Here is a 10434-nt window from a genome sequence, read left to right as displayed (position 1 = left end):
AAAAAATGGGAAATACCCACAACTGGGATTTATTGGATTTTATTGTGGTCAATTATGGGCTGCTGGACATTCCTTGCCACCAGCACAATTCTACCTGTAGGGCAGGGATCCCCAACCTTTAGAACCCGTGGGCAACATTCAGAAGTAAAAGGAGTTGGGGAGCAACACTAGCATGAAAAATGTTCCTGGGGTGCCAAATAAGGGCTGCGATTGGCCATTAATAGTCCCTATGTGGCTTACCTACATTGAGGCTCTGTTTGGCATTACACCTGGTTTTTATGCAACTAAAGCTTGCCTCCAAGCCTGGAATTTAAAAATAAGCTCCTGCTTTGAGGCCACTGGGCACAACATCCAAGGGGTTGGAGAGCAACATGTTGCTCACAAGCTACTGGTTGGAGATCACTGCTGTAGGGTATAATCTATTTAAACATCTAAATTCCAGCAGTACTTTAAGATGTATTTGGCCATGTGTAAAAAAAAAAAATGTAATCTTTACATTTTTTTAGTAAAATAAACAATGTCACCAATTTTTAAGTTAAATGTTTATTTAGTGAATGAATTTTTATTTTTTTTTTACTTAGGAGCCAGAATCCTGGATTTTTAATCCAACAAGCGTGAGTTTAACGTTTTAGTGAATGTGTAGGCAGAACAAGATCTACTAATGTACAACTCAAGTCACTTGAAAGAGAGATATTTTCAAAAGTCTCAGACCATATTTTTTATTGTTTGAGAGGCAGATAAACTTGTAGAATTCATTTTTCCTCATTGATATCCCAAGTAAAATTGATGGGTATGCCTCTCATCTGTTCATGATAAAACGTATCAAATTTCTCGTTTTGTGCTACAGTCATTAGGTTTTTCCAGTCTCCAACTGTGCCTGGTTATTAATGGAAAGAATAGTAGAAAGACAGTACATCATAACCAGCAAAAGTAAATTAAACAATCAGCCAGATATTTCATACAGTATTTTATATGCATTTTTACCATGTGTATATAGAGGCCATGTGTATAATACATACACATGTATATACAGATACAGTGGCTTTTAACTGGAGATAGCACAGTATTTTCAAATGTCAGTTCACAGTGCAAAAACAGACACAAACAGAAACAGCCATTTTATTATCAAAAATTTAGTTTCCCCCCAATTATACCAGCATAAGTGTCCATACAAGTTGCTGCTAAAATACAGTATGTGCATCACACCAAGGGGCAGATGTATGAAGGGTCGAATATCGAGGGTTAATTAACCCTCGATATTCGACTAGGAACTAAAATCCTTCGAATATCGAAGTTGAAGGATTTAGCGCAAATCCTACGATCGAAGGATTATTCGTTCGATCGAACGATTTAATCCTTCGAATCGAACGATTCGAAGGATTTTAATCCAACGATCGAAGGATTATCCTTCGATCAAAAATTCTTAGGCAAGCCTATGGGGACCTTCCCCATAGGCTAACATTGAGTTCGGTAGCTTTTAGCTGCCGAACTAGGGGGTCGAAGTTTTTTTTAAAGAGACAGTACTTCGACTATCGAATAGTCGAACGATTTTTAGTTCGAATCCTTCGATTCGTAGTCGAAGGTCGAAGTAGCCCAAAAAACACTTCGAAATTCGAAGTTTTTTTAATTCGAATCCTTCACTCGAGCTTCATGAATCGGCCCCTAAATATGCACAAAAAGGTTTTTTCTATGTGTGCATATTTAAAACTATTCCCATCAAATGTGTCTGCATTAGTGGAAATGCATGAGGCGCAATGTAAACCTCCCTTTGCATTAAAAGAAGAGGGCTTAAAGAAGAAGCTTACACTAATCCATATTTGCTATTGTGTCTCTTTTTGATGGTGGGTGGAAAATATTATAAATAATTCAACTTTCTGGTCTGCTAATCTATAAATTGGAATTCTAGTCTGCATTCCTGTTCCTCAGTCTACAATATCCAAGAACAATTTTAAAGTAGAACTAAACCCTAAAAATTAATATGGCTAAAAACTCAATATTTTATAGAATGACCCTATTGCATCAGCCTAAAGTTTAAAGGAATTGTTCAGTGTAAAAATAAAAACTGGGTATATAGATAGCCTGTGCAAAATAGAAAATGTTTCTAATATAGTTAATTAGCCACAAATGTAATGTATAAAGACTGGAGTGACTGGATGTCTCACATAAAAGCCAGAACACGACTTCCTGCTTTTCAGCTCTCTTGGTTTACCCTGGTTCCCAGGCAGTGACCAATCAGAGACTTGACGGGGGGCCACATGGGTCATATCTGTTGCTTTTGAATCTGAGCTGAATGCTGAGGATCAATTGCAAACTCACTGAACAGATATGTACCATGTGGCCCACCTTCAAGTCGCTGACTGAGAGTTAGAGAGCTGAAAAGCAGGAAGTAGTGTTCTGGCTATTATGTAAAACATCCAGTCACTCCAGTCTTTATACATTACATAACTATATTAGAAATATTTTTTATTTACCCAGTTTGTTTTGTCACACTGAACTGTTCCTTTAAAGGAACAGTAACGTCAAAAAATAAAAGTGTTTTAAAGTAATGAAAATATAATGCAGTGTTGTCCTGCACTGGTAAAATTGGTGTGTTTGCTTAAGAAACACTACTATTGTTTATATAAATAAGCTACTGTGTAGCAATGGGGGCAGCCATTCAAAGGAGAAAAGGCTCACGTTACACAGCAGATAGCAGATAAGCTCTGTCTGTCTAATGGTGTTATCTGTTTTCCATTAGTTAACCTGTGCCATATAGCCATTTTTCAATTTCCGCCATTGCTCCACTGTAGCTTGTTTATATGAACAATAGTAGTGTTTCTGAAGCAAACACATCAGTTTTACCAGTGCAGGGCAACACTACATGATATTTTTATTATTTTAAAACACTTACATTTTTTGGTGTTACTGTTCCTGCTTCTCAATAGCAGCAATGATCCAGGATTTCAAATCTGTCATGGGGGGGGGGGGTTGGGTCACCATTTTTTAAAGTGTCTGCAACACTCACATGCTCAGTGGGCTCTGAGCAGCTGTTGAGAAGCTGAGCTTAGGGGTTGTTGCAAATTATCAAGCAGGAAATTAAGTTTTCTTACAATATAAACTGATGCTACAGGGCGGTTTATTAAATTCTGATGCTAGTTGCACTGTTTTCTGTGCTGTCATGTAGTAGTTATCTATATTAATTACTAATCAGCCTTATATTTTATGTGTACTGTATATTTTGAGTCAGTCCCTAAGCTCAGTAACTGCATGTGCAGTGAATCAGCAGAAAATAAGATGGGGAGCGACTGGGGCATCTTTGGAGGCACAGATCTTTACTGCTAAGGGCTGTGGTTTCCTTGGGCCAGTACAGAAGCCTAAAACATAATGTACAATATTTCTAGCTACTTCTTTAGTTAAGCTTTAGTTCTCCTTTAAAGGGTAGGTGTCCTCTATTGAAACAATTGCTTCCTTGCTCTCCTTGAAAGTTTTACGATATCATAGGGGCTGATTCATTGGGAAAAATCATTTAAATAACTGATGGATTACATGTATTCTAGCTACTGTTTGTAATGTATAAGTTAACCTTAGATATAGTATTACATTAAAAACCCAACAAGCTCTGTGAATGCCTAGCCTACCAAAAAACTGAAGGCCAAGTATTTCTAGATTTCAGTAAATCTATCTACCTCATCAGTGGAAGGCAATGGCAGTTAGAGTCAGTAATAATAATAAACCAAGGTCTGCTCTCAGGGTCAGTGGAAAGCCACTTGCCATGGAACTCACTTCTTAAGCTTATAATACCTCATTGATAATTACAGGCAGCTAATAAAGGATATTTGTAGAGGTATATATGTATATACAGATAGATAGATACCTTTTCGAAGAAAACTTCCTTTCCCCATGTCTAAATGGTCTGTTGACACATGAGTATAATTAGCAAGAGGGTCCTTTTTCATGTTTTGGAATGTTGCCTTTTCTACAATGGTGTCCACTTCTCTTTCCTCGAGTTCTTTCTCCACAAATTTGCTAATTTTTAGCACAGCAGAACGTAGATCCTGCAACAGGGCAAATATACATTTAGTCACACATGAACAGAACAACATATTCCAAATCCTGGCTGCTAGTAAAATGCCCATAAATGCCCAAGTGATCGGATTACCTAGATCTTGTTTTACTGGTGGGGTATCATCAGTGTTGAGGGAGAAAATTACTGACCAGGTACCACCTACTTGCAAGGTACTCTTGCCATATACCATTACCATATATACTGCCATATAATTAATATTTGATTTGTAAAGATCATGGTACTCCTCTATAACCGCAATATGAAACGTATACATTGTTACCAATTCCATGTGAGCGAATATTTCGCTATACTATTGAGAGGATTTATATGTATTTTGCCCTTTTTTGGTTGTTTTTCAGTTTTGTTTGTATATTTACTTTGTTCACACGTCACTGTTACATCACTATTTCTTGTTTCCCGCCACTGGGGGTTTAAATGGTTGGGATTTGTTTGTATGTGCACTTTGATAAAGGCTAGGGTGCTAGCCGAAACTCACTCTCTCTCTCTCTCCTCTCTCTCCTCTGTCTCCTCTCTCTCTCTCTCTCTCTCCGGTTTTCCTATGATTTTCCAGGATTACCTATGATTGACACTGTGATTGACCAATCGCCGACTGCCACATCATAGCCTCTGATGTCACAACCCCTCCCCAGCAGCATCACACTTCTGCCCCCTTTACATCACAGCCCCGTCCCCTGTCCGGAGTTAGAAGGGCCAAAAGGGGGCAATCCTAGAACAGAGAGACACAGGGCGGTACTAAATTAGGGTGGAAGCAGCAGGGCCGCTCCTGCCATGAGGCAAGATGAGATCCTTGCCTCAGGCAGCAGCGAGCGCCGATTACAAGTGGCGGCAAAAAGCCGACTCTTGTAACTTTAAGAGCTGAATTTCCGGGTCCGCTAGTAGAAAGAGCGCAATTGACCCGCTCCGACGCTGATTTTTAAGCGTGGCTTAGAGGCTTGGAGGAAGAAATTTGAACCTACCTTCAGGCTAACCAATCCCCTAGTTGCATGACTGGACACAGCCACATTACACTGAATTTTGAATTATCTCTGCCTTTCCCCACAAGAGCACAAATATGGAGGGGGGGGGCACCAAAATAATGGTAAAAAAATACAACTGACCTCTGCACTAGGTAAATGAGAAGAAACAAAAAGGGGTTTAAAAAAACTGGAATGTATTTTGTGAAAACAAAATAAAAAGAGAGAGAGAGGGAATACTCAACTAAAAGAGGAATGGAGTAAAGGCACGATCGAAAAGAGAAAGAAAACCCCAGGAGAATAACATAAGAGAGCAGTATAAGGGAACCAATCCTAAAAAAAATTAAATATCGGTGCTGTTGCTGTTTATTTGCAGTGTGCATGTACTGTATATATATATAGTAGAATGGTCTATTTGACATCATTATGATTTCTACTAGGCAGAATAAGTCTTACCTTTTTCATCTCCTCATATGTCAGAAATAAAATGTTAAAATCTTCCTGGTGGGTGTACCATCCTTTGACATGATCAAACCAAGAACCCCCTATCACTGTAAGGGATTAAGAAATAGAGTTTCACAATTGATATTAAACCATAGATGTCAGGTCACCAATGAGACTGGGCCCCAGGCCTCTCACAGCTTAATCATATTCTGCAAGTCATGTTCATATATAGAACAAATGTGTTAGTTTTCTTTAGGAATACTTTTAAATTGTTTCTTGATGTTAAGCCATTGTAATGAGTTACTGCAGTATTAATCAGTGGAACCTCTACATTTCAACCTGGAATCTTCTGGTAATAATGAAACAAGTTTACTCCTAGAGTGCAAACTTGGTAATATTTACTCCAAAGACTTTTAGTTGATACATTTCTCAGCATTATCTCTGGAGTATTAGCAATGATTGTATCAATTCTAACAGCTGCCTGTAATGAAACTCAGGGATTCTGCTCAGCAGGGACAAAGATAAGAAATGTATCAATTACTAAAATGTATCCATTTAGAACAGTTTACAGGGTCGACGACCCCCCCTCCCAGGGCTGCTTCAGAAGGTGAAAAAAGACACTTGACACTTTAATATTAGAAAAACAGTCACACATAGAAAATGGAAAGTCATTGGAAAAAGTCATTATTTCTGGGGATCTATCTTAAAACAACTAGGTGTTTGAAGGTGAACAACCCTAAATCTGTAAATTAAAAAAAAATTGAATTTAGTGCTTTAGTGCACTATATTTAGTGTCTGTCTTCTCTTAGCTTACTTAACAAAGATACATTACCTTTCCCTGATAAATAGTGATCCAAGAATGATTCCCATTCATTTACTTCTTTTATTTTCACAAGGACTTTAAGAAAGTGATAAAATGAAACAGCCGTATCCTTTGGGTTTCTGGCAACATAAATGATCTATGGAGAAAAGTAATCATTATAGCATTATAACAGGGATTGTTTGTCCATACATAGCAATAAATTCAAGCTGGCCAACTATTTCAAAGTCAACCATGGTCTGAAAAGTCCTAAAAAACCTTCAAGAAACAGTTCAACATTGAAATAAAATCTGGGTAAATAGATTCTGTCACTTTAGCCTTTATAGAGTACATTTTTGACAATCTACATATATTGAAAACATTTTTATGCTGTGCAACCTACAATCTATTTACAAAGTTTTTATTTTTAGACTGCACAATTCCTTTCATATTCCATCAGTACAATACCCATAAGCTGCTGCCACTGTTAAATATATCAGCATGTAGGGTGGAAACATTCAAGTAGCACAAATACATTGATTACAGTTAGTGCAATACATTTTCACACTTGGCCCCTTTGCATCTACTTTGGCATGCCAAGTAATGTGATTTGCATACATTAAAATCATTTTTTGTTTACATTCTTGCAAAGTTGAATACTAATAGGAAAATGAGTATTTGTATTGAAGGATACTTACTTTACCTTTCCTGTTCCTGAGATCCTTTGGAACTAAATAGTAGGGCAAATGTGATGAAAAAAGACGAGGAGAAGGACGATTGTCATAGTCCACATTCTTAATGTTATATTCAATCCACGGGACTCTGTAGTTGGTAGCAACTGTTTCTGTTCCATTACGATGACCTTCATTAAAAATTAGACTGAGAATCTGCTGTGTCCAGATTGTCCCTGCACAAGATAAATTGCATTCAAATACACAAAATATTAACAGAATAACTTTATGAAAAAATACATACAGGTATTTATATATTATATGGGTATCACAAGTATTAATACTAGACTTAAATACTAAACCAAGTTTGGTGATTTTGTATTTTTAATATATACTGTTATAGCCTATGGGTGATAGTCTATAAGAAATAAGTGTTTCAAATAAGTGTTTCACTGCCATTACCAGTTTTTGGAAATGTAACCAGAAAAACGTCACTATCTTTAACTTTAAAGTCCTGGATAGAATCAATTTTTTGGGGAGAAGTATACTCCGTTTGAAAATATACTCCTCGATATTTGAACATGAATGGATCAGTCTCATTGACATCAACTTCAGACATTTTCCACCAGATCTGTAATAACAAATAAAAAAAATAAAATGTACCATTAATAAGTTTACTAGTAGCTTATTGTAACAAAGCACAATTGTACCTGTTTCTTTCTTGTCTGCACTAGAAATAATGATATAATTCTATGTCAAAACTCAAAAGGGCTTTTATAGAATGTAAAGCCAACAGATTTCCCAATGTGATGATAAAACTTGTAATTTTCCGCTTTATGTCATTTGACCTTTCATGTGTAATTTGGCATTGTTTAAAGAGGTTGTTCACCTTCAAGTAAACCTTAAGCAGGATATATAACATCCTGTTTTGTCTGTTGTATTTTCTATTTTTATATATATTTATAATTTTATATATATAGTGAATAAAGTACCCCCTCTTGTAAAATATAAGGATATTAGAAGTTACCGAGGAGTTTCATGACCATATAAAAACACGAGGCCGAAGGTAACTTCTAATATCCTCATATTTTGCAACTGGGGGTACTTTATTTATTATAATACACAAATTTCAGTGAGTCATGTGACAGAAATGACATCACAACTCACCATTTATAAGGATAGAATTTATAGGATATTCATGGCTTTTGTGTATTATATTTATACATTTTATAGTTTTTGAATTATTATTTTTGTGTGTGTTGATTTCTGCCTTTCAAATGGAGTTCCTGACCCCCTTATTGCCTGTGAGGGTCCATAATCAGAGATAAATAGAGGATAATGCTGATAAAACAGCATCCTGCTTACCTTCACATGGCAACTTCAGATCCTGCAGGCCTGTATTGGCCACCATCTCCTTCAAGCTGACATTAAGAACCGGCCTTTTCATCTTTAAATAGTACATCCATCATGATAAATAAAACTGATGCCCACAAGTCTATGTTCAGAGGTGACTAATACTTTCCATGGGATGGGGATGGCCCTCAACCCGACCAAAAGCACATCTTGTTGTTTGGGTATTTGTGTTGGTATTTCACTTTTGGCACTTGTAGTCACTATCTACAATAACTAATATTTACGGCATTAAGTAGTAATCAATCTACCTTTATTCAGCAAACATAGTCTTTTTATTTAAAAGCTCAAGGCATCTCACTCTACACTGGATTATATTATTATCTCCCAAACCATGTTAGTTTCAACACGTATAGGTAACCTCTAAAAACTCACAAATTAGATTTTTGAAAAATAATCCCAATAATGTATATCAATATTTTGGACTTTGGAAAAGAGAACACAATCACCTAATATTAACAACAAGCAAAGGGAAAACCATATATTTTCCTCTATAAGTATATAATTTACCTTGATTATCAAATTAAAGCAAAGTTCTGCATTCTTGCGGATAACCAAACAATATTAGCATGCAGATTAAACTCAAATATATAATTTAAAGGGATACTGTCATCAGAAAACATGTTTTTTTCAAAACACGTCAGTTAATAATGCTACTCCAGCAGACTTCTGCACTGAAATCCATTTCTCAAATGAGCAAACAGATTTTTTTATATTCAATTTTGAAATCTGACATGGGGCTAGACATTTTGTCAATTTCCCAGCTGCCCCTGGTCATGTGACTTGTACCTGCACTTTAGGAGAGAAATGCTTTCTGGCAGGCTGCTGTTTTTCCTTCTCAATGTAACTGAATGTATCACAGTGGGACATGGATTTTTACTAGAGTGTTGTTCTTAGATCTACCAGGCAGCTGTTATCTTGTATTAGGGAGCTGCTATCTGGTTACCTTCCCATTGTTCTTTTGTTTGGCTGCTGGGGGGGGGGGAAGGGAGGTGGGGATATCACTCCAATTTGCAGTACAGCAGTAAAGAGTGATTGAAGTTTATCAGAGCACAAGTCACATGACTTGGGGCAGCTGGGAAGTTGACAAAATGTCTAACCCCATGTCAGATTTCAAAATTGAATATAAAAAAATCTGTTTGCTCTTTTGAGAAATGGATTTCAGTGCAGAATCAGCACTATTAACTGATTAATTTTGAAATTTTTTTTTTTTTTCGATGACATAATCCCTTTAACAAAATTAAAGCAAATATAATTCCAAGCAACTTTACTATGTATGAAAATAGAGCAAGTGGGACAAAAGCAAATATAAGGGGTTTTATAACAAGCCTTAAGGCTTAGCAAAACGTCAGAATTGGGAAGTACAAGGCCTCACAACTTCTTTAGCATTCGTGGAATCCAGAAGGCAAATTTTGGGTAGGAAGTGGAGGCTCGAAAATATTAATACAGCATTCCATTTAATGTCCTCAGGGCAGCAAAGTGCAGTGAGTTTGTCACAAGGACAAGCAGGAAACAGTGAGTATACTGTAGATCACGGGTCCCCAACATTTTTTATCCGTGAACCACATTAAAATGGAAACAGGGTTGGGGAGCACGCATGAAACATGTTCCTGGGGGATACCAAATAAGGGCTGTAATTAGCTATTTGTTAGCCCGTATGTGAACTGGTAGCCCACAGTAGGATCTATTTGGCAGTACACCTGGTATTTATGCAACCAAAACTTGCGTCCAATCCAGGAATTTAAAAATAAGCACCTGCTTTGTGACCACTGGAAGCAACATCCAAGGGGCTGGTGAGTAACATTTTGCTCCCGAGCTACTGATTGCATATTAAGGCTGTATGTCTTAGTGCAACTATAATCTGAGGAACACAAAGGCAGAAACAAGAAGAAGGGCAATAGCAGGGAAATCACTGTAAAAAGCAAACGTTGTTATTATAAAAATCTTCTAATAGTAATAGTAGTTTAATAAATCTGTGTCACAAATAGTTTTTTCTGTTTCAATACATTTTTATTCATGTGTTGTACAAACATCAATGTAAATGTCAATTGACAATTGTAATACAATTGAGAAGATTTTGCGTGTACAGTA

The 10434-nt window shown here is 36.7% G+C and overlaps 1 protein-coding gene across 1 annotated transcript; it reads right to left on the bottom strand.

Annotated features, from left to right (window-relative positions):
- Nucleotides 1–527: 527 nt before the first annotated feature.
- LOC108716810 (amine sulfotransferase) lies at nucleotides 528–7719 on the bottom strand. Its single transcript, XM_041562977.1, has 7 exons — nucleotides 7644–7719; nucleotides 7396–7564; nucleotides 6961–7169; nucleotides 6296–6422; nucleotides 5476–5570; nucleotides 3854–4034; nucleotides 528–877 (listed from the first exon to the last, which is right to left on the bottom strand). The coding sequence occupies exons 2-7, from the start codon at nucleotides 7550–7552 to the stop codon at nucleotides 753–755; spliced, it is 894 nt and encodes a 297-aa protein (XP_041418911.1). The 5' UTR covers nucleotides 7553–7564; nucleotides 7644–7719; the 3' UTR covers nucleotides 528–752.
- Between the last annotated feature and the right edge of the window lie 2715 nt (nucleotides 7720–10434).

This window comes from Xenopus laevis, chromosome 5L (genome assembly GCF_017654675.1).
Source record: "Xenopus laevis strain J_2021 chromosome 5L, Xenopus_laevis_v10.1, whole genome shotgun sequence".
NCBI classification, from domain to species: Eukaryota; Metazoa; Chordata; class Amphibia; order Anura; family Pipidae; genus Xenopus; species Xenopus laevis.
Note: the sequence above shows the minus strand (reverse complement) of the source record. Positions and strands in the feature narration are given on the sequence as shown.

What these genes read in the sequence shown, in the direction of transcription:
- LOC108716810 (XM_041562977.1), bottom strand. Translation starts at nt 7,552, where the DNA reads ATGTCTGAAGTTGATGTCAATGAGACTGATCCATTCATGTTCAAATAT. An exon ending in GGTTACATTTCCAAAAACTG is followed by an intron (nt 7,170 to 7,395) that starts GTAATGGCAGTG and finishes TATCTTGTGCAG; the next exon opens with GGACAATCTGGACACAGCAG. An exon ending in TCAGGAACAGGAAAGGTAAA is followed by an intron (nt 6,423 to 6,960) that starts GTAAGTATCCTT and finishes TTTTCTCCATAG; the next exon opens with ATCATTTATGTTGCCAGAAA.